General features: G+C 54.3%; 3 protein-coding genes across 6 annotated transcripts in view; 1 reads left to right on the top strand and 2 right to left on the bottom strand.

The window, feature by feature from the left end:
- Gps2 (G protein pathway suppressor 2) overlaps nucleotides 1-21,235 on the top strand; it is a 177,628-nt gene that overhangs the window by 140,836 nt on the left and 15,557 nt on the right. The gene's annotated exons all lie outside the window — the stretch shown is intronic.
- On the bottom strand, nucleotides 340-14,598 carry Acap1 (ArfGAP with coiled-coil, ankyrin repeat and PH domains 1). Of its 4 annotated transcripts, XM_051167459.1 has the most exons (22): nucleotides 14,458-14,598; nucleotides 13,789-13,846; nucleotides 10,209-10,328; nucleotides 10,004-10,057; nucleotides 9,854-9,912; nucleotides 9,429-9,612; nucleotides 9,214-9,258; nucleotides 9,005-9,100; nucleotides 8,821-8,895; nucleotides 8,613-8,722; nucleotides 6,194-6,245; nucleotides 6,000-6,100; nucleotides 4,589-4,712; nucleotides 4,281-4,492; nucleotides 3,326-3,395; nucleotides 3,125-3,219; nucleotides 2,874-3,043; nucleotides 2,169-2,341; nucleotides 1,487-1,596; nucleotides 1,295-1,405; nucleotides 938-987; nucleotides 340-495 (listed from the first exon to the last, which is right to left on the bottom strand). In XM_051167459.1, exons 1-22 carry the CDS (start codon nucleotides 14,508-14,510, stop codon nucleotides 395-397), a joined length of 2,223 nt encoding a protein of 740 aa, XP_051023416.1. In that variant the 5' UTR covers nucleotides 14,511-14,598; the 3' UTR covers nucleotides 340-394. The 4 variants fall into 4 exon arrangements, with proteins under 4 accessions (XP_051023416.1, XP_051023415.1, XP_051023413.1 ...); XM_051167458.1 differs by lacking the exons at nucleotides 340-495; nucleotides 938-987; nucleotides 1,487-1,596 and having other exon boundaries at nucleotides 1,215-1,405; XM_051167456.1 differs by lacking the exons at nucleotides 340-495; nucleotides 938-987; nucleotides 9,214-9,258 and having other exon boundaries at nucleotides 1,216-1,405.
- On the bottom strand, nucleotides 16,299-21,106 carry LOC127208114 (uncharacterized). The gene is made up of 8 exons (XM_051167490.1): nucleotides 20,446-21,106; nucleotides 19,985-20,089; nucleotides 19,805-19,876; nucleotides 19,579-19,667; nucleotides 19,234-19,470; nucleotides 18,104-18,268; nucleotides 17,097-17,135; nucleotides 16,299-16,476 (listed from the first exon to the last, which is right to left on the bottom strand). Exons 1-8 carry the CDS (start codon nucleotides 20,916-20,918, stop codon nucleotides 16,418-16,420), a joined length of 1,239 nt encoding a protein of 412 aa, XP_051023447.1. The 5' UTR covers nucleotides 20,919-21,106; the 3' UTR covers nucleotides 16,299-16,417.

Genomic DNA, 21,235 nt, shown 5'->3' on the forward strand with positions numbered 1-21,235 from the left:
GACCTCACAAGTACAACTCGGTCGGGGCTGGAGCCTCCAGTCCATCCCTCTATTGAGAAAGCTCAGGTCTCCGGGTTGGATCCCAGTCGGGAACTCCCGAGAGGGGGCGGGTGCTGAGCCATCGCATTCCGGGGATGCTTTCGGGCCATCCCGGTCCCCACGCGACGGCTTCCCTGAGCGCCTGAGCCCCTCCCGCAAAGGCACTTCCTTTGCTAAGAGAAATCCTAACCTCACGAGAAGCCAGGACAAACAGGCACATGAGTGGCCACCGCGCCCAACACTCTGCCGGGCCCCCAGGTGGCGCACAGTAAACGATCTGAGAAATATTTAAAAAGGCAAAGCTGAGAGACTTTAATGGAGAACAGGCCAAGGCAGGGTGGGGAGGGGCGTGGAATCAAAGAGTATGGAGGTCGTGACTACGACGGCTCAGTTTCTCTGGATCGTCTGACGCCATGAGGGAGAAGTCTCGGAATATGTCGAGATAAGTCTCATCTCCTGAGGAAGACAGAGGAAAGGCTGGGCAGCTGCACAGCTGGGTTACTACGAAGAGCATCACGGGCAGTAGGGGCCGGTCCGGCAGAGCAAACTTGAAGTGTGTGTGCATCCTTTTTTTTGAGGGGGTGGGGTGGGGGGAGTTTTGGAGACAGGGTTTCTTTGTGTAGCCTTGACTATCCTGGAGTCACTTTGTAGACCAGGCTGGCCTCGTGTGTGTGTGTGTGTGTGTGTGTCTGTGTGTGTGTGTGTGTGTCTGTGTGCGCGCGCGCATGCATCCTAAGCGTACCACCTGTGCCTTTTTCTTTGTTCGAAGGGTCAGGCACATTTGTTACGATCAATAAACAACGGCATTAATGCAGTTGGGCACCAAGAGGACAGGTAAGCAGGAGTCAGAAGTTGTGATGTGGGCCTGGGGTGGGGGAGGGATATGTGGCTACTTTACCTGCCTGGCCCTGAGCGGCTTCCGTCTCCCTCATCTTTGCCAATCGTAGCCTGAGGGATTTAAGGAATAAAAGACTTCAACTCTTCATAACTCCCCGTCCTTTGTCCAGCTCCCCATTTGCTGAGCTGCATCACTCCTTTAAAAGTGCCCCCCAGGAATAGTGCTCAAAAAGCAAACACAGAAACCCTTCTGCAATGTCCTAATAAGTGGCTCCTGTGATGAGCTCCAGCTCCACCCCAGCACCCACCGGGAGCTTGACCACACCCCTTTCCAGACCTCGCCCTGGTTTGGGCATTAGTCCCGGCCCATAGGTGAACAGACTGTCCGAGCACTAGCCTGACCCTCTGGCATCCTCACAGGGTTACGATGTCAGCATTGGCCGTTTCCATTGCAATAGCCAGAGGGTCCCTGCCTTCTGCATCTCGAGCCCCAAGATCTGCACCCCGTTTCAGGAACAGGCAAGCGAGCCTAGAGAGGACAGCCAAAGTCAGTGGTGGCCATCCTCCAGTCTCCTTCCTTCCCCACGGTGACATTTCCGTTGCTCCCTACCCTGTGTGGCCAAGGATGGTGGCATGGTGGAGTGGGCCGCGGCCAGCACTGTCTGCTTGGTTCACGTTTGCCCCATTCTGGAGGAGAAACTCACAGGCCAGAAGAGAATTCTGCATGGAGAGCGGCCGAAAAGGGGATGACGACATTAAGGTGGATTTCTAGGTATTTTAGGATGTGTAATTACAATGATAGGAGTGTGGCGTTCGATGTACAAATAGGTGTCAGGCTTAGCTGCCATTATTACATGCTGATGTAGTAAATCTATGGGGGTGGGGCTGCAGAGATGGCTCGGAGGTTAAGAGCACTGGCTGTTCTACCAAAGGTCCTGAGTTCAATTCCCAGCAACCGCATGGTGGCTCACAACCATCTAGCTAGAAGAGGGTGTTGGATCTCCTGGCACTGGAGTTAGTTATGAGCTGCCTTGTGGGTGCTGGGAACTGAATCCTGGGTCCTCAGCAAGTGCAGCACGTGCTCCTGATCACTGAGCCATCTCTCGGGCCTCCCACTGGTCCTAGTTTACAGGAGACAAAGGCACAGAGATTGACAACTTGTTTAAAATCTCACGTAAGCGGTGGATCCAAAAATCTCCACACCACACTTTCAACACCCCGTCTTTCCCTATGGGATGGAGACCCTGAGGAGAATCAGGGGAGCCTTGGGGTAGAGTAAGGGAAGTCCTCACAGCAGCTGTAGCCCGGATCAGAGGTGTGGCATTCCCCTGGCTCCCATTGACCCAGTTGACATCCGCTCCGTGCGCCAGGGCATCAGCCATGGTAGGAAGAGACGGAGGCTGTCCAGCGGCTTGAAACAGCAGGGCCCCAGGGTGCAGGCTCCCTACGTCATCAGATGGGGACTCTGTGAAGGAGAATCAGTGTCAGGTCTGGGCAGAGAAGCCTCAGCTCTGGCCCAGATGCTGCAGTGGAGTAAGTCACGTCCAAATCGTGGTGAGGCCCTTGTGACTCAGGGCTGTGGTGAGAGACGGGAGTGATGTGTGTACGTGTCGGGTGTGTGTGTGTGTGCAGGGCCCTGGGTGTGGGAGAGATAGTTATCACTCATCTCCCAGACTGGCTGGATGCCAGAGGCGGACTGACTCCGACAGACTCAGCTCTCACCCTCCTCTGCCCTGGCAAGGCTCATAGCCTTCTTTTCTGACCTTCAGAGACGCCCAGCTCAATCTTCTCTCATGCAGGAGATGCCCCTTTGGGGGGCTCCCTGACACACTCCACCCCACACTGTTCCCCACGTCAGTGGCAAACCCTACTGTAACCTCCTGACACTGTAGTTCAGTCCTTCCAACCTTCCTCCAGGCCCCAGGACCTCACACCCTGCCTCCCTACAGGCCCTGACCCAGCACTGCACATAAGCAACAAGGCAAACAGATCTCTACCTGACTTGGATCTGACAACCCCTGGCTGCGGCCTGATGGAAGGCTTTGGAGGCACAGGAGGATGTCCTCTTGGGGGTCCCCTGCCACCTCTCCGCCCTCGAATTTCAGGAAGCTTGGTCAAGAACTTTTTCTCCACATACTTGGCATGAATCCAGGCTTCCTTTTCCTGCCTGGAGGTTGGGAAGAGAGAGTCTTTGGTCCCTCAGGCCCCTTGGCACCGCCACGCCCGGGCACCGCCACCCTAGCCTCACCGGGAGCAGCTGGGCCCTGGCTTCTTCACCGCCATGGCCTCCACCCTGGCCTCGTAGATCTGGTTGATAACGACATTCCCCAGCTCACACATAAGCTTCGGGAGGCCCAGAAGAAGCCAAGAGAAAGAGGTTGGGGAAAGGGGTTAGCATCTGACCCCCGGGGACCCCTCAGTCCTTTGTCTCCACAGCATCTTTAGTTACCTTCACCAGTTCTGGTTCCCAGGAGTCAAGGTTCAGAGACCGGACTTTGGAGAAATGCACGCCCAGGCTCCTGCAGGGCCAGCAGGGGAGTCAGGCCCTGTGTGGGTGGTGGCCTGGGAAGCTGTTGCTACAGAAGACTCAGAGGCTAGGCCTGTGTGGGGGCGCAGAGCAGTGGGGCCAGGAGGCGGGGCAGCAGAGGCCTGGAGCTAGCCTGCTCGCCATTCCTGTCGTAATCTCCGGTTACAGCCTCCTATTCTCTACCCTCCTTACTTTGCTTGTGGTACTTTGGTCTGGAACACTCTTTGTATAGAACTTGCTAGGAGGCTGGAGAGGTGGCTCAGCAGTTAAGAGCGCCACCTGCTTTTCCAGAGGTCCTGAGTTCAATTCCCAGTAACCACATGGTGGCTCACGACCATCTACACTGGGATCTGATGCCCTCTTCTGGCCTGCAGGTGTCCATGGAGATAAAGCACTCATATACATTAAATAAACAACTTGCTGGGACCTCACAACCCCTTCTCTCTTTAGGGTCTGTTAGCTGTCCCACCCTCAGCACCCCTAACCCCTGCTTCCTCTGATCAAGACAATAAATTCATCTAGCCGCCCCCAAGGCTACGCACACCCAACTCACAAGCACTTTGGTTTTTTTGTTTGTTTTTGTTTTCTCTTTTGGTTTTTTTGACACAGGGTTTCTCTGTGTAGCCTTGACTATCCTGGACTTGCTTTGTAGACCAGGCTGGCCTCAAACTCACAGCAGTCCACCTGCCTCTGCTTCCCAAGTGCTGGGCTTAAAGGCATGCGCCACCACTGCCCGGCTTCACATGCACTTTGTACAGCAAGTTTGGTGACCAGTGACAGAGGAGAAAAGCCAGGGTAGGGTGCGTGGGAGAAGCCCGTATGATGGCCTGTACTGTAGTTGGGAGCAAGGCTTATGCTTGGGGTCTTAGCCAATGACCTGTGGATGCCGGAACACTGAATGCAGAGCGTGACGCCGAGGTTGATGCTGGCCCACTCTGGGGCTGGCTCCCTGCAGTCGCAGCACTGAGCGTTTCCATCCACGCTTTGTACCTGGGCCACCACCTGCCCAGACCCCCCAGGTTCCCTTCCTCTGGCTGCCCCACCATAGCCCAGAGTGGCAGCAGCGCCCAGAGCAAGGTGTCCTGAGACCTAAGGGAAACAGGAGAAGAAAGGATGACCAAGGGGCCTATGGGCGAGGCTCCATCTCTCAGGGCAGCACGGTTCCGAGTGGCCATGTCACGGTACCTGGCCTGGCCCCCGAGGACTGTTCTCCAGGCGAGCCTGGCTGAAGGCGGAGGCGATACTGCTCTGAACGGCACCTATCCACAGCTGCAGGAGACGCTCAGAGTCAGCCTGGAGGAGGCAGGACCTGTGGGCAGTGGCGACAATGACGGAGGTGGAGGTCTGAGGCCAGAGGGCCATGAGGCAGAATGGGCAAGCTCACATCCAGCTGTTGCTCAGCTGTATATATAAATTTGACCACTGCAGATCTGTGAACATGTGGGTCTGGTTAGGCAAACACTGCCTGCGCGTGACAACCAGACCATGCTTATTTTAGCTTGAGACAGGGCCTGATACACAGCCCAGACTAACTTCAAACTTGAAAATAGGCCAGGCAGGCCTTGAACTTTAAAAAAAAAAAAAAAAAAAAAGACTACATTAGCCAGTTATTGGTGGCTCACACCTTTAATCCCAGCACTGGGGAGGCAGAGGCAGGTGGATGTCTAAGTTCAAAGCCACAGAGTGAGTTCCAGGACCGCCAGGGCCACACACACAGTGAAAGCCCTTCTGGAAAAAACAACAAGGAGAAGACTGCATTATCAAATGTGCATTTGTATGTGCACACGTGTACGTACTATGCTGCGGAGTTGGTCTCTCCTTCCATCAGGTGGGTCCTGGGGATTGAACTCAGATCATCAAGCTTGGCTGCTGAGCCATCTCACTGGTCTGTTTAATCTTGAGACGGGAACAGGCTCTGCCCCTCAAACTTAATGACATTATACATGCGTGTGCCACACCTGGCTATCAGCTGTATTGAAATTCAGGTGGTCCCTGACTTACTACTTTTCAATATTGATGCAAAAAGCTGTATTTATACAACCATTTTTATTTTAGTTTTCAGTATTAAATAGCATTTTTTTTTGTTTTGTTTTGTTTTGGTTTGTTTTTTCCAGACAGGGTTTCTCTGTGTAGCCTTGGTTGTCCTAGACTCACTTTGTAGACCAGGCTGGCCTCAAACTCACAGCAATCCACCTGCCTCTGCCTCCCAAGTGCTAGAATTAAAGGCGTGTGCACCATGCCCGGCTTCAATGGCACTTTATTATAAAAGAGGTTTGTAACTGTAGACTAACGGTTTCTGGCATGTTTAAGGTAAGCTAAGTCTAGGCTAAGCTATGTGTACAGTAGATTTTTCAAGATCTTTTCGACTGAGAGTAAATTTATTGGAAGGCAATTCCCGTCCTAAGTGGAGCACCTGTACTTCTGTAGCAATTGACAGCATCCTCCAAAATACCTCCTACCACCGCCTGTGCTCTCAGCCTAGGCTCCCTGCCTCAGCCCAACCACCCAGGGGCCCAGAACTGCACACGGGGCCTCTTTTTGGTGGGGGTTTGTAAATATTCAGACATGAGAATGCTGCCCAAGGGACTGTACTCACTTGCTGGTGGACACTACTTCGAAACAGAAACGCCTTTCCGAGTCTGGACAGAGCTTCACTGTACAGAGACGAAGGTCGTCCACCACCACAGTCACAGGGTCCTGGCAGACAGTGACAAGGGGACCAAGAGCGGGCCGTAGTAAGCAAGGGCTGAGGCTCTCTAGCGCTCAGCCACCCACCCAGGACTTACCTACCTTATATTTCTTCTGGTAAACCAGTTGGTTGTTCTGGATGGTAAACCAGCGTCTGGAGGGGATGGAAGGGGTTAAATGCATGGGCAGCTGGTGTGTGTGTGTGTGTGTGTGTGTGTGTGTGTGTGTGTGTAGGCAGACAGGCACTGCGCTCTGTGCCCCCTAAGGAGCTCAGGAGAGGAGAGGAGAGAAGGGTGGGCTGATGGAAGCCACGCAGAGTGGATCAGCTAAGGGGTGTTCATACCTTGGACAGCCCAGTTTGGACGTGCTAATGAAGCTTACTTACCTTCCAGCAGATGGCAGAAAGGCCAGCCTTCAACTCCTGATTCTCCTGCCTCAACCTCAAACGCCTAGGCTCATAGGAATATGCCACCACACCCAGTGGTTTTGTTTTGTTTTGTTTTTAACTAAAATAAGCTTACTGTTGCAATTTTTTCCCTAGCGTGGCCAGTGTTGAAGGGGACAGTAGCAGGAGACAGCTGTAACAGTGGTAAACACCATTTCTGGGTGTCTCGTGAGGGTGCTGGAATCACTCCCACAATTATTTGTTTGAGGCAGGGTCTTGCCATGTAGCCCAGGCTTGCCTAAAAATCTCTCTGTGGTCCAGGCTGACTTCAAATGTGCAACCCTCTCACCGGAGTCTCCTGCAACTGCTGGCATCACACCAGGCTTATTCCTACAGCGTTTGACAAGTGGAACTATGTTGGGGGAGGGGCTCCATTTTCTAATTTGGTCCCATATGGGTTGGTGGTGGTTCTGAAAGATGAAGAAAGGGGGAGCGAGCGCTGGGGTGGGGTGGGGAAGGAGAGAGGGTTGGGAGGTGTAGGAAAAAACAAACGAGAGACACCCTGGAACCAAAGTGTCTGGTTTACATAGTGACTCTCTGGGAGAGGGGAAGCCCCGCCCCTTGGTAGAGGGCGGAGCATGCCAGCCACGCCCTGCAGCAGGACCTAACAGTCACATCAAGGCGTGCCACCACTCTGTTTCAAACCCTGTAGGGCTTTCCCGGTTTTGTCACTGTAGCCTTCAAAGCCCTACCAGTGTCTGCAAAGCCCTAGTGTGGCTCTGTAGCCATTGTAGCTCCTCCTCCTGTCCTGCCCAGTCCAGGGCGGCAGCTCCAGTTTTGCTGACACCCAGGGGACTCAAGACCTAACTATTAGCAATATTCTTCCCTCAGCTACCCTGGAAATCCCGGCTCAGAAGTTAGCCAGGCGGGCGTGGTGGCGCACGCCTTTAATCCCAGCACTCGGGAGGCAGAGGCAGGCGGATCGCTGTGAGTTCGAGGCCAGCCTGGTCTACAAAGTGAGTCCAGGATAGCAAAGGCTACACAGAGAAGCCCTGTCTCGAAAAACCAAAAAAAAAAAAAAAAAAAAAAAGTTAGCCAGGCACGGTGGTGCACACCTGCAGTCCCAGCTCATGGGAGGCAGAGGCAGGAAGATCAGGAGTTCAAGGTCATCCTTGGCTACATAGTAAGTTTCCCAGATGTCCTGCCTCCTCCCAAGTGCCACCTTTGCAGGCATGAGCCACCAAGCCCAGGCAGGCCCTGGCAGTTTATTTAGAATCCAGAACCCTGGACTGTGGATGTAGCTCAGGGGTGGATCCCTTGCCTAGCATGGTCAAAAGCCCTAGTTCAACACACACACACACACACACACACACAGACATGGGGAGGGTGTGGGGGGGAGGGGGAAGAGGGAGAGAAACTGAAACTAAATTTCATCCTCTTTACACAGATCCTATGTCCTTTGCTGTATTTTTTTTCTTCTATAACATTATTACCCCTTTTCTCATCCTACCCCCTTTTTAAACAGGGTTTTGCTTTGGAACTGTCTCACCAGAAACCTTAAATTAAAATTCATTAATTTTAAACTAATTTTATTTTTGGCTTTTTCGGGACAGAGTTTCTCTGTGTAGCCTTGGCTGACCTGGACTCACTTTGTAGACTCATAGGGACCCGCCTGCCTCTGCCTCCTGAGTGCTGGGATTAAAGGCGCGCGCCACCCCCGCCCCCCCCGCCCCCCCCCCCCATGGCTAAATTAAAAATCTTACAGCTTCAGCCTCTACAGTGCTGAGATGACAGGCATCATCACATCTAAACTCTTGTGGATTTTTGTTTGTTTGTTTGTTTGTTTTTGAGACAGGTTCCTCTATGTATTCCTGGCTGTCCTGGAATTTGCTGTGTAGACCAGGCTGGCCTTGAACTCACAGAGATCTGCCTGCCTCTGCCTCCCCAGTGCTGGAATTAAAGGGGTGCGCCATTGTCCCAGGGGTTTTATTATTACCTTCTAACACAGCCTGCGACTTATCTGCGACTTATTTATGTGTGGCATTTGTCTGCCTGTGCTGACTGCGGTTGTAGCTGGCTGAGGTTCACACGTGACCGTTCAGCCGGCCGGTTCACCTGAGGCAGCTGTCCTCTTACCTGCTCCACGTCTTAAATGCATTGCTGGCCCGCTTGAAAAGATGTCCTTCCATTACCAAGCCACCAGGCCCCTCCTTTAGGCTTGGCTCTGGCTCCTCCCCACCCAGCTCCTGGGGAGGAGAGGATCAAAGGCAGCTGGGACAGGCACAGGGCAGGGCGCAGGCGGGCTTCCCTCCCGCCTGCCCGGCTCTCCCCAGCCAGCCCTCACCTTCTGCTTCAGCAGCACGTGTCTCTGTTCCATGTCTCTCTTCTCCCGAGCCGAGTTCAAGACCAGGCTGTGCAACTGGGCATAGCAGGGGCATCTCAGATGGTTTTGAGTTGCCCCAGTCAGGCCAAGAGAGTCGTGTTAGCCTCCCCTAACCTCCCTGTACCAACTGCCCAAGAGCTCTTACCTGGGCGCCCAATTCCTTCCGATACTGAGCCAGCCGGTTTAGCTCTTCATGGCCCTGATGGAAATGGGTAGCCTGGGCCTCTACCAAGCGCAGCACCTGATGCACAAGGTGGCAGGGGTCAGAACTGAGGAAGGGTACCCGCCTCTCTCCCCCTTCCCTCCTGCTCAGTCAGCAGGTTCCTCTCCATCTTTGCTGCCCCGGAAACTCACGAACTCCATGATGTCAAATTTCCTCTTATCTTCGATCACATTGACCTAAGGCCCCAAAAGACTTCCGGTCAGTCTTAAAAATCACAGCACTTTCTCCCATCGCACCCTGGGGACTCCTCTCAAGGTATCCAGGTATCTTTGGGGGGGGGGGATACAGAATGGGGGAGGGGAGACGGGGGAGGGTGGACAGGGGAGAGGAGGGGGTAGGCACCAACCTGCAGAGCATAATCCAGTGCCCGACTCCGGTACCCAGCTCGAGCGATCCTCAAAGCGGTTCCAGCATCCTCTGCTTCCTGGACACGGCGCCTGGGGACCTCTGCGTTGTGGGTAAGAGCGGCCTCTAGGCTCTCAGCCCCTCGCCAGAAGTCCCTGCGAGCCTCTCGGAAACCCCGGAGACCTCTGGAGTTAGGGGAGACAAAACAAAATTCCAGACTTACCCTTCTGCCCCAGGAGAAGATCTCGGAGTGAAGCCCGTCCATATCCTATCAGTTAGCCTGCGTAGGAGAGGGAAGTCCTGGGAATCGTGGCCTGGCAAGACCCAAGCCAGGCCACTTCCCACCCGCCCTCATAGCTCCTCCTGGGGTAAGAGAGGTGGAGGGCTACTTTCTGAAGAATAAGCCCCCTTCCCCTCCCGTCTCACTCCTTGACCAGAGTCTGGATTTGCTGCTGCAGTGTGTGTTCAGTGGCATCAAGAAGTTCCTGTGGGAAGGAACCAGCACGTCAGAGTCAGGATCTTGGTCAGCCCTGCCCCGACCGGTCCACCGTCTCCGGGCCCCGCGTCTCCACTCACAGCGTGGCTGTCCAGCTTGTGGTTCAGGCTCACGGTGAATTTTTCCAGACACTCCTAGGCAAGAAAACCCCAGGAGAAAGTACCAGGTATGGGACGTCACCGTCTCTCTAACTCTACATCCTGCCTGCTGGACCCTGCTCTGCCAGACCCCAGGTCGGCCCCGCCCCTCAGCATCCACAGCCCTGGTTCCAGAATGCTCGCATACCGCCATCATGGGCTCTGGTGGACCCAGGTGAGCCAGGTCACAAATGCCGACGAGGAAGGCACGGCTGGCTGCGAGGTAATGGCGCCCGCTCTCCAGGAGACAGGAACCCAGCTTCAGGAGCTGGGAGAGAAGAGGACAAGAGGGAATAGCCCCAGAGCCAACATACTGGCGAAGCCTCCACCCCTGCATCACTTCTCCCCTGGCCCGAGACTGTACAGCTCTTCCTTGAATTCCTTGATCTCATCCGCTGCCCCACCCAGCCCGATGCAGCGCAACCCCCCCCCCCCAAACCCAACCCCGAGACTTCAAACTCACACCTGCAAAGGCATTGTTTCTGCTTCCCAGCTTCCTTTTCCTGGGCCTGTTTCAAAGTTTCAGCCCATCCCTCCAAAGCTTACTCCCAAAGTCACTGTTAAGTCTACTCCCCAAATATCTTTCTCCCATCTAATCCTACCTGCTTTTGTGTGCCCTGTTTCAATGAGGGGCTCCTCCTAAAACCATAGCCTCCTGTACTGTCTCTTACTACTCTCTCTACCCGTGTGTTGGGATGGGAGTGTGTGTTTCATTCCTTACTCTAAACCATTCCCTTGCAAATATTAACTACTACTCTAGGCCTCAGGATGGGGGCCTAGGAAGATGTTGGGGTGCTCAGTTTCTGCGCACGGGTAATGGTCAAAGAGCTGTAACCGGCCGATCTGGGAAGGGAAAGCCAGGTGGCTGAGCTAGAACCCCAACTCGTTCTCCTCACCCCAGGACCCTCTTATCTACAGTGCTATGGCTGCAATCACCCTGAAGGTGACATGCTAGACAGTGGCCATGAGTCGCCATATTTTTGAATGGAGCGAGTGTCTGAGGAGTCCTTCCGCTTGGCCCGGAGTGGTAAGAGGCCACAGAGAGGCTTTGTGTGGAGATGGCCAGGTGCCAGGAGCCCAGGCTCTGTGTGTTCCCAGTACATTTCTCCCAGGGTTTGGAGAAGTTTCTGAGAACTACAGCTTGGGTTGAAAGTGGCTCGCAGGGTCAGCAGTGTGCAGGAAACTGACCAGATCAAGTTGTGTCAGTCTGTGACAAGGGGACAAAAACGGCTGCAGCTCACAGTGTGCATCAGTGACTGTCCAGCTCTCCCTGTCTACAAGCCCCTTTCTCCCGTAAATGAGAAAAGACCTCTCATGGAACCAAAGCCGGGCGTGGTGACGCACGTCTTTAGTCCCAGCACTCAGGAGGCAGGTGGATCGCTGAGTTCCAGGCCAGCCTGGTCTACAGTCTAGACAGCCAAGGCTACACAAAGAAACCCTGTCTCGAAAAACCAAACAAACAATAAAGGACCAATAACCAGATGGGAGTGGTGGCATACACCTTTAATCCCAGTGCTCAGAAGGCAGATTTCTGTGACAAGTAGATTTCTGTGAGATTAGGGCCAGCTTGGTCAACATAGCAAGTTACAGGCCAGCCACGGCTATATAGAAAGACCCTGTCTCAACAAAACAAGCAAAAGTAAATCTAAACCAGGGAGGCTGGAGAAATGGCTCAGTGTTTAAGGGACTGCTCTTCCAGAGGACCCAGGTTCAAGTCCCAGCACCCACACGGCAGCTCACAACTGTCTGTAACTCCAAGATAACATTCTCACATAGACATACATACTGGCAAAACATCAGTGCACATAAAATAAAGATGAATAAAGTTTTAAAAAATCTAGCCAGACATTGTGGTACATGCTTTTAATCCAGGACAGCTAAGGCTACACAGAGAAACCTTGTCTCAAGAAACCAACCCCCACCCCACAAAAAAAAAATCTAAACCAGGGACAGGCTTAGTGGTACACACCTTTAATCCCAGAGATCAGGAGGAAGGGGCAGACTGATCTCTGTGAATTCGAGGCCAGCCTGGTCTAGGACAGCCTCTGTTACACTGAGAAACCCCATTTTGAAAAAACTCTAAACCAATAATTACATCTGTAAGAATTGCAGGGCTGGGCGTGGTGGTGTACCACTTGGGAGGCAGAGGCAGGTGGATTGCTGTGAGTTCAAGGCCAACCTGGTCTACAAAATGAGTCCAAGACAGCCAAGGCTACACAAAGAAACTGTCTTGAAAAACCAAAAAAAAAAAAAAAAAAAAAAAGAGAGAGAGAGAGAAAGAAAAGAAAAAAGAGAGAATTACAGACAGCAATTAAGAGCAACTATTAATGCACAGGACAACTTGAATAGATTCCAAACACTTTGTTACTTCTTTTTTTTTGTTTGTTTCTTGTTTTTTCTTTTTCTTTCTTTCTTTTTTTTTTTTTTTTGGTTTCTTGTTTTTTCAAGACAGGGTTTCTCTGAGTAGCCCTGGCTGTCCTGCAACTCACTATGTAGACCAGGCTGGCCTCAAACTCAGAGATCCACTTGTCCTTGCCTCCTGAGTGATGGGTTTAAAGGCGTGTGCCACCACACTTTAGAAAAGCCAACTTCAGGCCAGTGAGATAGATGGCTTTGCTGGTAAAGACATACACCACACAAGCCTGGCAACCTAAATGCAGTTCTGGAGCCCATGGTGGAGGGAGAAGTGACTCCTGAAAACTGTCCACTGACCTCCCCACAGCCATCATAGTATGTGCACCTGTGTGCGCGCGCACACACACACACACACACACACGATAGATGGATAGATACATAGACAGACAGACAGATGGACTGAACAGCACTCTTGGGGCAGAAATAGGAAGTGCTCTTATGAGTTCGAGGCCCAGCCTTGTCTACATAGCAAGTTCCAGGCCAGCCAAGGACATGCAGTATGACCTTGTCAAAAAACAAGCTGGGCCTGGTGGCACACACCTTTAATCCCAGCACTCGGGAGGCAGAGGCAGGCGGATCAGAGGCCAGCCTGGTCTACAAAGCAAGTCTATGACAGACAAGGCTACACAAAGAAACCCCGTCTCGGAAACAACAACAACACAAAGGAAACAAACAAACAAAAAAGATTTGCTATGGTGGTAGAGTCAAGCCTGTTTAACATGCTCAAGAGTGAATCCATCTCCAGGAAGGGAGTAGAGGTCAGAGGTCAGGGAATTCAGGACGAGGCTCAAGTACACGGAAAATTCAAAGCCAGCCTGGGCTACACATGACTCTGCCTAAACAAACAAACAAACAAACCAAAAAACAAACAAACAAAAAAACCTATTTATTTTTAAAGACAGGGTCTGTCTTCTGTCCTGGAACATACTATGGAGAGCAGTCCAGTTTATCTCTGAACTCTAGAAAGTCACCTGCCTCTGCCTCCCAAGTGCTGGAATCAAAGGTATGCACCACCACTCACAGCTTTATTCTATTTGTTTGTTTATAAATAGAGTCTCACTCTGTAGCCCTGGCTGGTCTGGAACTCACAGAGATCTGCTTGTTTCTGCTTCACCAGTGAGTGCTAGGGGCAGAGGCACGAGCCACCATATCCAGATTTTAAGTGTGGTGCATGCGTTTACAATTATGAGCCATCATGGCCAGGCACAGTTGACCTCTGATGACTCTGTAATGCATTCCCAGTCTCCCACTCTCTCCCTGGCCCCGCCCCTCTCATTTGAATCTGATCCCGGATCTCTCCGTGGCGTGGTCACCTTTTCCAGGCGGGTCTCCAATTCCGACACTTCAGCTTCTACCAGTTCAATCGAGGCTCTGGGAAAGGGAGGGGAGGGGGGTCATGGGGACAGTGCTTAGGTCCCCTGGGTGCTCAGTTTATCAAGGTGGGGGTTGGAGTCATGGGGTGGCGGGTGCAGGCAGACTGAGCTATGGGTTGAAAAAGGCCACCCACCCACAAGCCGGCTAATAGCTCATGTGCCACCATCACATTCTAAGCTTCAATAACTCAGACCAGAGCAGGAAGAAGAGGAGGGTGGATGTGGCCAGGGCAGGAAGTTGCTAACCGCCCAGGGCAGGTGCTGGGGGAGGGGTTCCAGTGAGAAGGAAGAAGGAATGCCGGTTATAAAGGCAAGATGGTGCACAGTAGGAAGAGCTGTGGAGAGCATGGGCCTTTGTTTTTAAAGGCCCAGGTTAGTCTGGAGCTCAGAGCAACCTTCCTGCCTCAGCCTCCCAAGTGCTGGGATTACAGGCGTGACACACCACGCCTGGTTTGAGAGCCTGGGCTGAACAGCAGAGGCACCAGTTCCCACCAGTTCCCTCCTGTCCCTAGGCTCTACGGGAGGTCTGGCCTGTGGGGAATGCTGTGTGTGTGGGCATGTGGGGCCTTCCGCCCCCCTCCTCAGCCTGGTGGACCTGCACACACTTACCGGAAGCGGGGGGAGTCCTTGAGACATTCTTCAAAATCTAGCTTGACCGTCATCTTGGATGGCCTGCTCTGGTCCAGGGTCCCTGGAGGCCAGGCAGGTGAGGACGTAGATAGATGTGCTCCCCACCCGCCAGGAGGGGTGTGGATGTCTTCCGGTAGGTAGGGCCTGGGTCTCCAACTCTTTCCCCAAAGGGAAAGGGGTGACCAGGGAAGGAGCTCTTACCCCACTACTTATAGGCAGCTCTGGGAGGGGTAGGGGTGGGGCCTGGGTGGAGGGGTACTGAGATCAGAGAAACCACAGTCCCGCCCCCCAGAGGCTGCTGTCATCTTCCTCCTGGGACACTACTATTTCTCTGTTGGGTGAATAAGCTTGTAAGGAGGACATCGTGGTGTCAAATGCCCCCGTCCACTTCAGACATTGTGTGACTAGTCGGGCATGGTGGCCTTGTTACAGCAGAGGCAGGTAGATCTCTGTGAAGTTAAGACCGGTGTGGTCTACAGAACATGTTATAGGCCAGCCTAGGCTACATAGTGAGAGACCCTCTGTATAAACAACAAACAAACACCTCAAAGCGTGTGTGACCCTGGACAATTCTCTGACCCATGTCTCCTCATTTATGAGATAAACACCCATTTATAGCTGGGCAATGGTGGCACACACCTTTAATCCCAGTACTCAGCAGGTAGATCTGAGTTCGAGGCCAGCCTGGTCTACAGAGCAAGTTCCAAGATAGCCAGGGCTATACAGAGAAACCCTGTCTCGAAAAACAAAACAAACAAAAATGGCGTTAATAAATTTATGGTAATTAATTCAATCAGACATTGCCATTCTGCTGCAAGCTTGAGCCTTTTTAAAAAAATAATCTTTATTTATTTTCATGTACATTTGGCATACATGGGTATCTGTGTGAGGGAGTCAGATCCACTGGTACTTGAGTTACAGACAGTTGTAGGCTGCCTTGTGGGTGCTGGGAATTGAACCTGGGTTCTCTAGAAGAGAAGCCAGTCCTCTTAACCACTAAGCCATCTCTCCAGTCCAAGCTTGAGCCCTTTTAAGATCCTAGGTTTTGGGGCCAGCAAAGTGGCTCACTGTGTGTCAGTGCTTGTCACACAGCAGGCCTGACAACCTGAGTTTATCTCCAGAAGCCACAGTAGAACTTACTCTGGAAGGCCTCTGACAACCTGAGTTTATCTCCAGAAGCCACAGTAGAACTTACTCTGGAAGGCCTCTGACTTCCACAGATGCGCTTTGTTAAGTGAATAAACTAAGTGATTTTTAAAAAACCCATTTAAGGCCAGGCGTGGTGCTGCACCCCTGTAATCCCAGCACTCAGGAGGCAGAGGCAGGTGGATCTCCGTGAGTTCAAGGCCAGCCTGGTGTACAAACCGAGAACAGGACAGCCAAGGCTACACAGAGAAACCTTGTCTCGGGAGTGTGGGGGAAAACAAAAAGAAAAAAACAAACAAACAAAAAAACCAAAACAACCCTAGGCTTTGTTTCATGTTTTGAAACAGGATCTCACTACATAAAACAAACTGTCCTTGAATTAGATTTTGGTTTGTTTGTTTGCTTTTCAAGACAGGGTCTCTCTCTGTGTAGCCTTGGCTGTCCTGGACTCGGTCTGTAGACGAGGCTGGCCTTGAACTCACAGCGATCCGCCTGCCTCTGCCTCCCGAGTGCTGAGATTACAGGCGTGTGCCACCATCACCTGGCCAAATGTGTGCTTTTGCTGCTCTAGACTAGCCGCTAAGTGCTTGACCCTAGGAGCCCAGTCCCTTGGGTTGCCCTCAGCGGCCTGCTCTCAGCTCTGCTTCCCTGGTTTATTGTGCATGAACACCCTTCCCACTCTCCCAGTCTGGCCATCCAATTCCCGGCACTCAGACTCCTGGAGTTGTCTTTATTGTCCACCATCAGAGTGGAAAGGGCCAGGGAAGGCTGCCCTCACCCCACCTCCAGTTGGCTACATTTTCCACGGTCTATGTTCTTTTTCCTGCGTCCACTGCAGCCTCAAGGTTTCATCTAGAGAAAGAAGAGGTTGGGCTTTCTGGCAGCAGGGGTAAGCTCTCGTCCACGTGACCCTCAAGTCTCTAGAACCTACCGAGGCAACCCCTCTGCCTCCCTGGTCAGTGCAGGCACCCCCTTGCCTCTGCCCAGGCTCACATCTGTGCCTGCCCCAGCTTGGGGGTGGCTCTGGTTACCTCCATGTTCCTTTCCTGAGCCCCCTGAGCTTTGGCACCTCAATCCACTAGCCCAACCGCTGGAGGCCACCGAGACCCACTGACTCTGGAGGACATGGTACTAACTAAAGAGGGGTGGAGTGGCAGAGAGGAGTCAAGGAGGAGGCACAGAGTCCATGGCTGACGCTAGGAGGCTTGCGGGGTCCTCAGGCCCCGTCCGCATCCCTGGTGTCCGTTCTCTATAATGTAGGCATTAGACTCTAGGCTGCTTAGGGCCTCCTTTCCTGCCTGTCACTCATACAGCTCATACACTGGCCTAGTAGGAACTGGGGGGCTGGGAGGGTGGAGCTTGCTAAGAGCCAGGCCTGGGGAGACGGGGCCTTCCCCAGGTTATAGCAGTCACGGATATGTCCAAAGAGCCCTAAATGGTTTTGTCACACCCAAAGGGGCTTCCAACAGGACCCGAAGTGCCGTTGGGATTCTCAGTAACCCAAGTCAAACCTGAGGAGCCAGGAAGTAATATGAGATGAAGGCTGGAGCTGGGGCGCCTGCGTGCGCTGCCCCCCCTGCCCAGGCTGCCCTCCACAGCTCTGCCCACCCCGGCCCAGGCTGCCCTCCATAGCTCTGCCCACCCCCGCCCAGGCTGCCCTCCACAGCGCTGCCCCGCCCCCCACCCAGGCTGCCCTCCACAGCTCTGCCCGCCCCCCACCCAGGCTGCCCTCCACAGCTCTGCCCCCCCCCCGCCCAGGCTGCCCTCCACAGCTCTGCCCCCCCTGCCCAGGCTGCCCTCCACAGCTCTGCCCCCCACCGCCCAGGCTGCCCTCCGCAGCTCTGCCCCCCCCCCCCCGCCCAGGCTGCCCTCCACAGCTCTGCCCCCCCCCCCCGCCCAGGCTGCCCTCCACAGCTCTGCCCCCCCTGCCCAGGCTGCCCTCCGCAGCTCTGCCCCCACCGCCCAGGCTGCCCTCCGCAGCTCTGCCCCCACCGCCCAGGCTGCCCTCCACAGCTCTGCCCCCCCTGCCCAGGCTGCCCTCCACAGCTCTGCCCCCCCTGTCCAGGCTGCCCTCCGCAGCTCTGCCCCCACCGCCCAGGCTGCCCTCCGCAGCTCTGCCCCCCCCCCCCCCGCCCAGGCTGCCCTCTGCAGCTCTGCCCCCACCGCCCAGGCTGCCCTCCGCAGCTCTGCCCCCCCCCCGCCCAGGCTGCCCTCTGCAGCTCTGCCACCCCCCTGCCCAGGCTGCCCTCCGCAGCTCTGCACCCCCCCCCCATGCCCAGGCTGCCCTCTGCAGCTCTGCCCCCCTCCATGCCCAGGCTGCCCTCCGCAGCTCTGCCCCCCTCCATGCCCAGGCTGCCCTCCGCAGCTCTGCCCCCCACAATGCCCAGGCTGCCCTCCGCAGCTCTGCCCCCCACCATGCCCAGGCTGCCCTCCGCAGCTCTGCCCCACCCCCACCCCCCATGCCCAGGCTGCCCTCCGCAGCTCTCACTGTCCTGTTCATCTTCTATGTCCTCCTCGAGCTCTGGATGGGAGCAGGACCTCAGGTAGCGTCCTTGGCTGTAGTACTCCTTGCGTTGTAGATTAGCCCGCTCCCGGATGGTAGACTCAGAGGCTGAGGGGAACTGGGCTCTATAGGTGGCAGAGTCTGAAAATATCACCCCAGACAGTCTTGAGTCTGTGGCCCCCGCTGTGCCGACACTCCTGGGTGGGCGCACTGAGGTGACAAGTTCTCATCTGCCACCTATGCCCCCCACCCCTCACCCCCGCCACCGGTAGAAAAGCTGCAGGGGTTCTGCACTCCCCAATGGTTCTCTTAGTCTGTCCACCAGCCTGCCATCTTTGGAGGCCACCCTGAGTGGAGACTCAGCTCCAATTGTCCCCTTTCTTCTCTGGAGTCACCTCCAACCACACGATAAGACTAAGCAGGGCTGTGGGCCAGTGCTCTCTGAAGAAAACAGAATACAGCATAGGATGGAGGAGCAGAGAGCTGAAGAGAACCAAAGCCAAGCAGTGGTGGCGCACACCTTTAATCCCAGCACTCGGGAGGCAGAGGTAGGTGGATCTCTGTGAGTTCGAGGCCAGCCTGGTCAACAAAGGGAATCCAGGACAGCCAAGGCTACACAGAGAAACCCTGTCTTGAAAAACCAAAAGAAGGGGCTGGAGAGATGGCTCAGAGGTTAAGAGCACTGATTGCTCTTCCAAAGGTCCTGAGTTCAATTCCCAGCAACCACAGGTTGGCTCACAGCCATCTATAATGAGGTTGCGTGCCTTCTTTTGGCCTGCAGGTGTACATGCAGGCAGACCACTGTATACATAATAAATCTTAAAAGAAAACAAGCAAAACCAAGAAGAGATTTGATACCCTATGAGCATATACAGGGGGAGGAAGTCCCCTTCAGTCACAGTCATAGGGGAGGGGAGTAGGGGGAAAGTGGGGAGGGAGGGAGGAATGGGAGGATACAAGGGATGGGCTAACAATTGAGATGTAATATGAATAAATCAATAAAATATATTTTTTAAAAAAGAAAACAAGCAAAGTCCGAGGAGATCTGAGCTCTGGAGCAGCCTCCTGTCTCTACCCTTCAGTCCCTGGCGGCCCTTGTCACTAACCATTGGTGTCTAGGTCATGGCTGTCAGTCACCAGGTCAGTGTCATTTTTGACACCTGCCCAGCCTTTCTCCACAGGCCTGGGCTTTAGGTCCATTGTCACACTTTGAATACTACTGCCAATGTTGGCACCAGATCCACTGCTGTCCTCCTCATTGGCCAAAGGCAGGTTTTTCGAGGTCTTCAGGAACATCCCTTCATTATAGTGTATTTTTCGGTGCTTGACAAAGTCACTGGAGTCTGTGGGTGGGTGCGGAGGCTGGGTTTTCTCTCCAGACCTTGACCAGAGGGTCGCTCCCACTTGATGCCTGCCCCCCCTTCCATCAAGGCCCGCCCTGCCTCACATACGTGTCTTGGCGAAGTTGTCGGGCGTCTTTGAGCTTTTGCTGTCTCCGTACTGGAGGACCTTGGGGAGGAAATTGTCCGTTGTGGCAAACCTGAGGGGAGGGGGACGGTAGTACCTATCATTTTAGGGACCAAAGGACAAAGCTTTCTGAGCGGGGGCTCAGAGATGTGGGGGTGGGGTGGGGTGGGTAGGGGGCACAACTCAGCTAATCTATCACAGGACTCTCACCTCTCTGCCAGTGCTTCAGGAGTCACCTTGAGAGAAGACCCGGCAATCAGGTCTGCATCATCGTCCTGCAGCCTGCAGTGGAGGAGGCGAGGCTAGTACCAAAGGCTTCTCTGCCTCTTCCTTATAGCCCCTTGTTATACAGGAGTCTAGGCTGAAAAGCTAGGGCCAAGGGCTTAGCACCTGTGGTAGGGGGTCTTGGGCTCATCCGCCTTCATAAAGCCATAGTCTTTGTCAGCAGGGTGATAGGTAGCCAAGATATTCATCTCATCCCAGCGCTGGGACTTCCTAAGGTGAGGGAAGGGCACAGCAAAGGAGGACGCTCTTCCAGGCCCCTCTGCTAACAGAGGGATCATCTCCTGCATTTCCTGCAGGCCTTCACAAACTCTTCTTACATTCCCTCGTAGAGGCGAGGATTGGAGTCAGATAGTGATAATCACAGCGCTGCGTGGCCAAGATTTCTGTGACACCTGCTGCCCTCTCCAAGACACAGAACCTCAGATTTCCAACCCAATTGCCCTCACCTGCCCTCCCCAACCACGGTCTCAGGACTCCGGCCCCGTTTTTTCTTGGCTTCTGGCCCAGGGTGTCCAGCACTCCTCCCTCCCGCCTCAGGGCTGCTGGCTAGCAGCCGAACTGCTTACTTCTCCGCACTGGAGGTTTTCTTCATCAAGATGGAGCTGCTGTTTTTTAGGATACTCCGGGGCTGTTCCTCATAGTTCCGAGAGTGTAATAAAGTTGCCTCGGAGTGTGGACCACTCCCCGAGCTGTACACTTTAGGATCCCCCGGCCCCGAGATGGACACCCTAGTTGCATCAGTTCCAGTGCCAGGGGATTTGCTGGACCCAAGGCTACAGGCTGCAACCTCCCGGAGATGCGCACTGGTTTGGGGACTGAGGGTCTTTACCCCTTCAGAGCGCTGGACAGGACCAGGACTGCGAATTACAGTGCCCCCGGGATCCAAGAGGGGGTCAGAACCGCGAAACAAGGCGACTCCGGAGGGTTGTCCGGTGTCTGTCTGTATACCTCTGACACCTCCAGGTACCGCCCTAGAAACCCCTCTAGGGGACTCCGCACTGAGGCCGCTAACAGGCGCGAGGGGCTCTGGCTTCTCCATAGCTGAGCTTGGTAGCCACCTCAGTCTCCCTGGCCAGCCTCCCAGCCGCGCACAGCCACGCCCCTCGGCCCTGCCCCCACCGCGGCGGGCGGGAGGCGATGGGAACTCAGACCCGACGCCCTCCGCCTCCGCTCCCCGGCGCTGGGACAGGTGGAAGCCCGGCTGGAGGGAGGCGTCAGCCTGGGCGCCCCCTCCGCACGCCCAATTGTCTAATTGTCACACCCAGAGACCTTCTTTGTCTCTGTAATTTGTTCCCGCCCTTCTCCATCACCGCCCTTCTCCGAATCAACCAATCACAGCCAAGGGGCCTGGCCGAG

The sequence above is a fragment of the Acomys russatus genome, chromosome 25, assembly GCF_903995435.1.
Source record: "Acomys russatus chromosome 25, mAcoRus1.1, whole genome shotgun sequence".
NCBI lineage: Eukaryota > Metazoa > Chordata > Mammalia > Rodentia > Muridae > Acomys > Acomys russatus.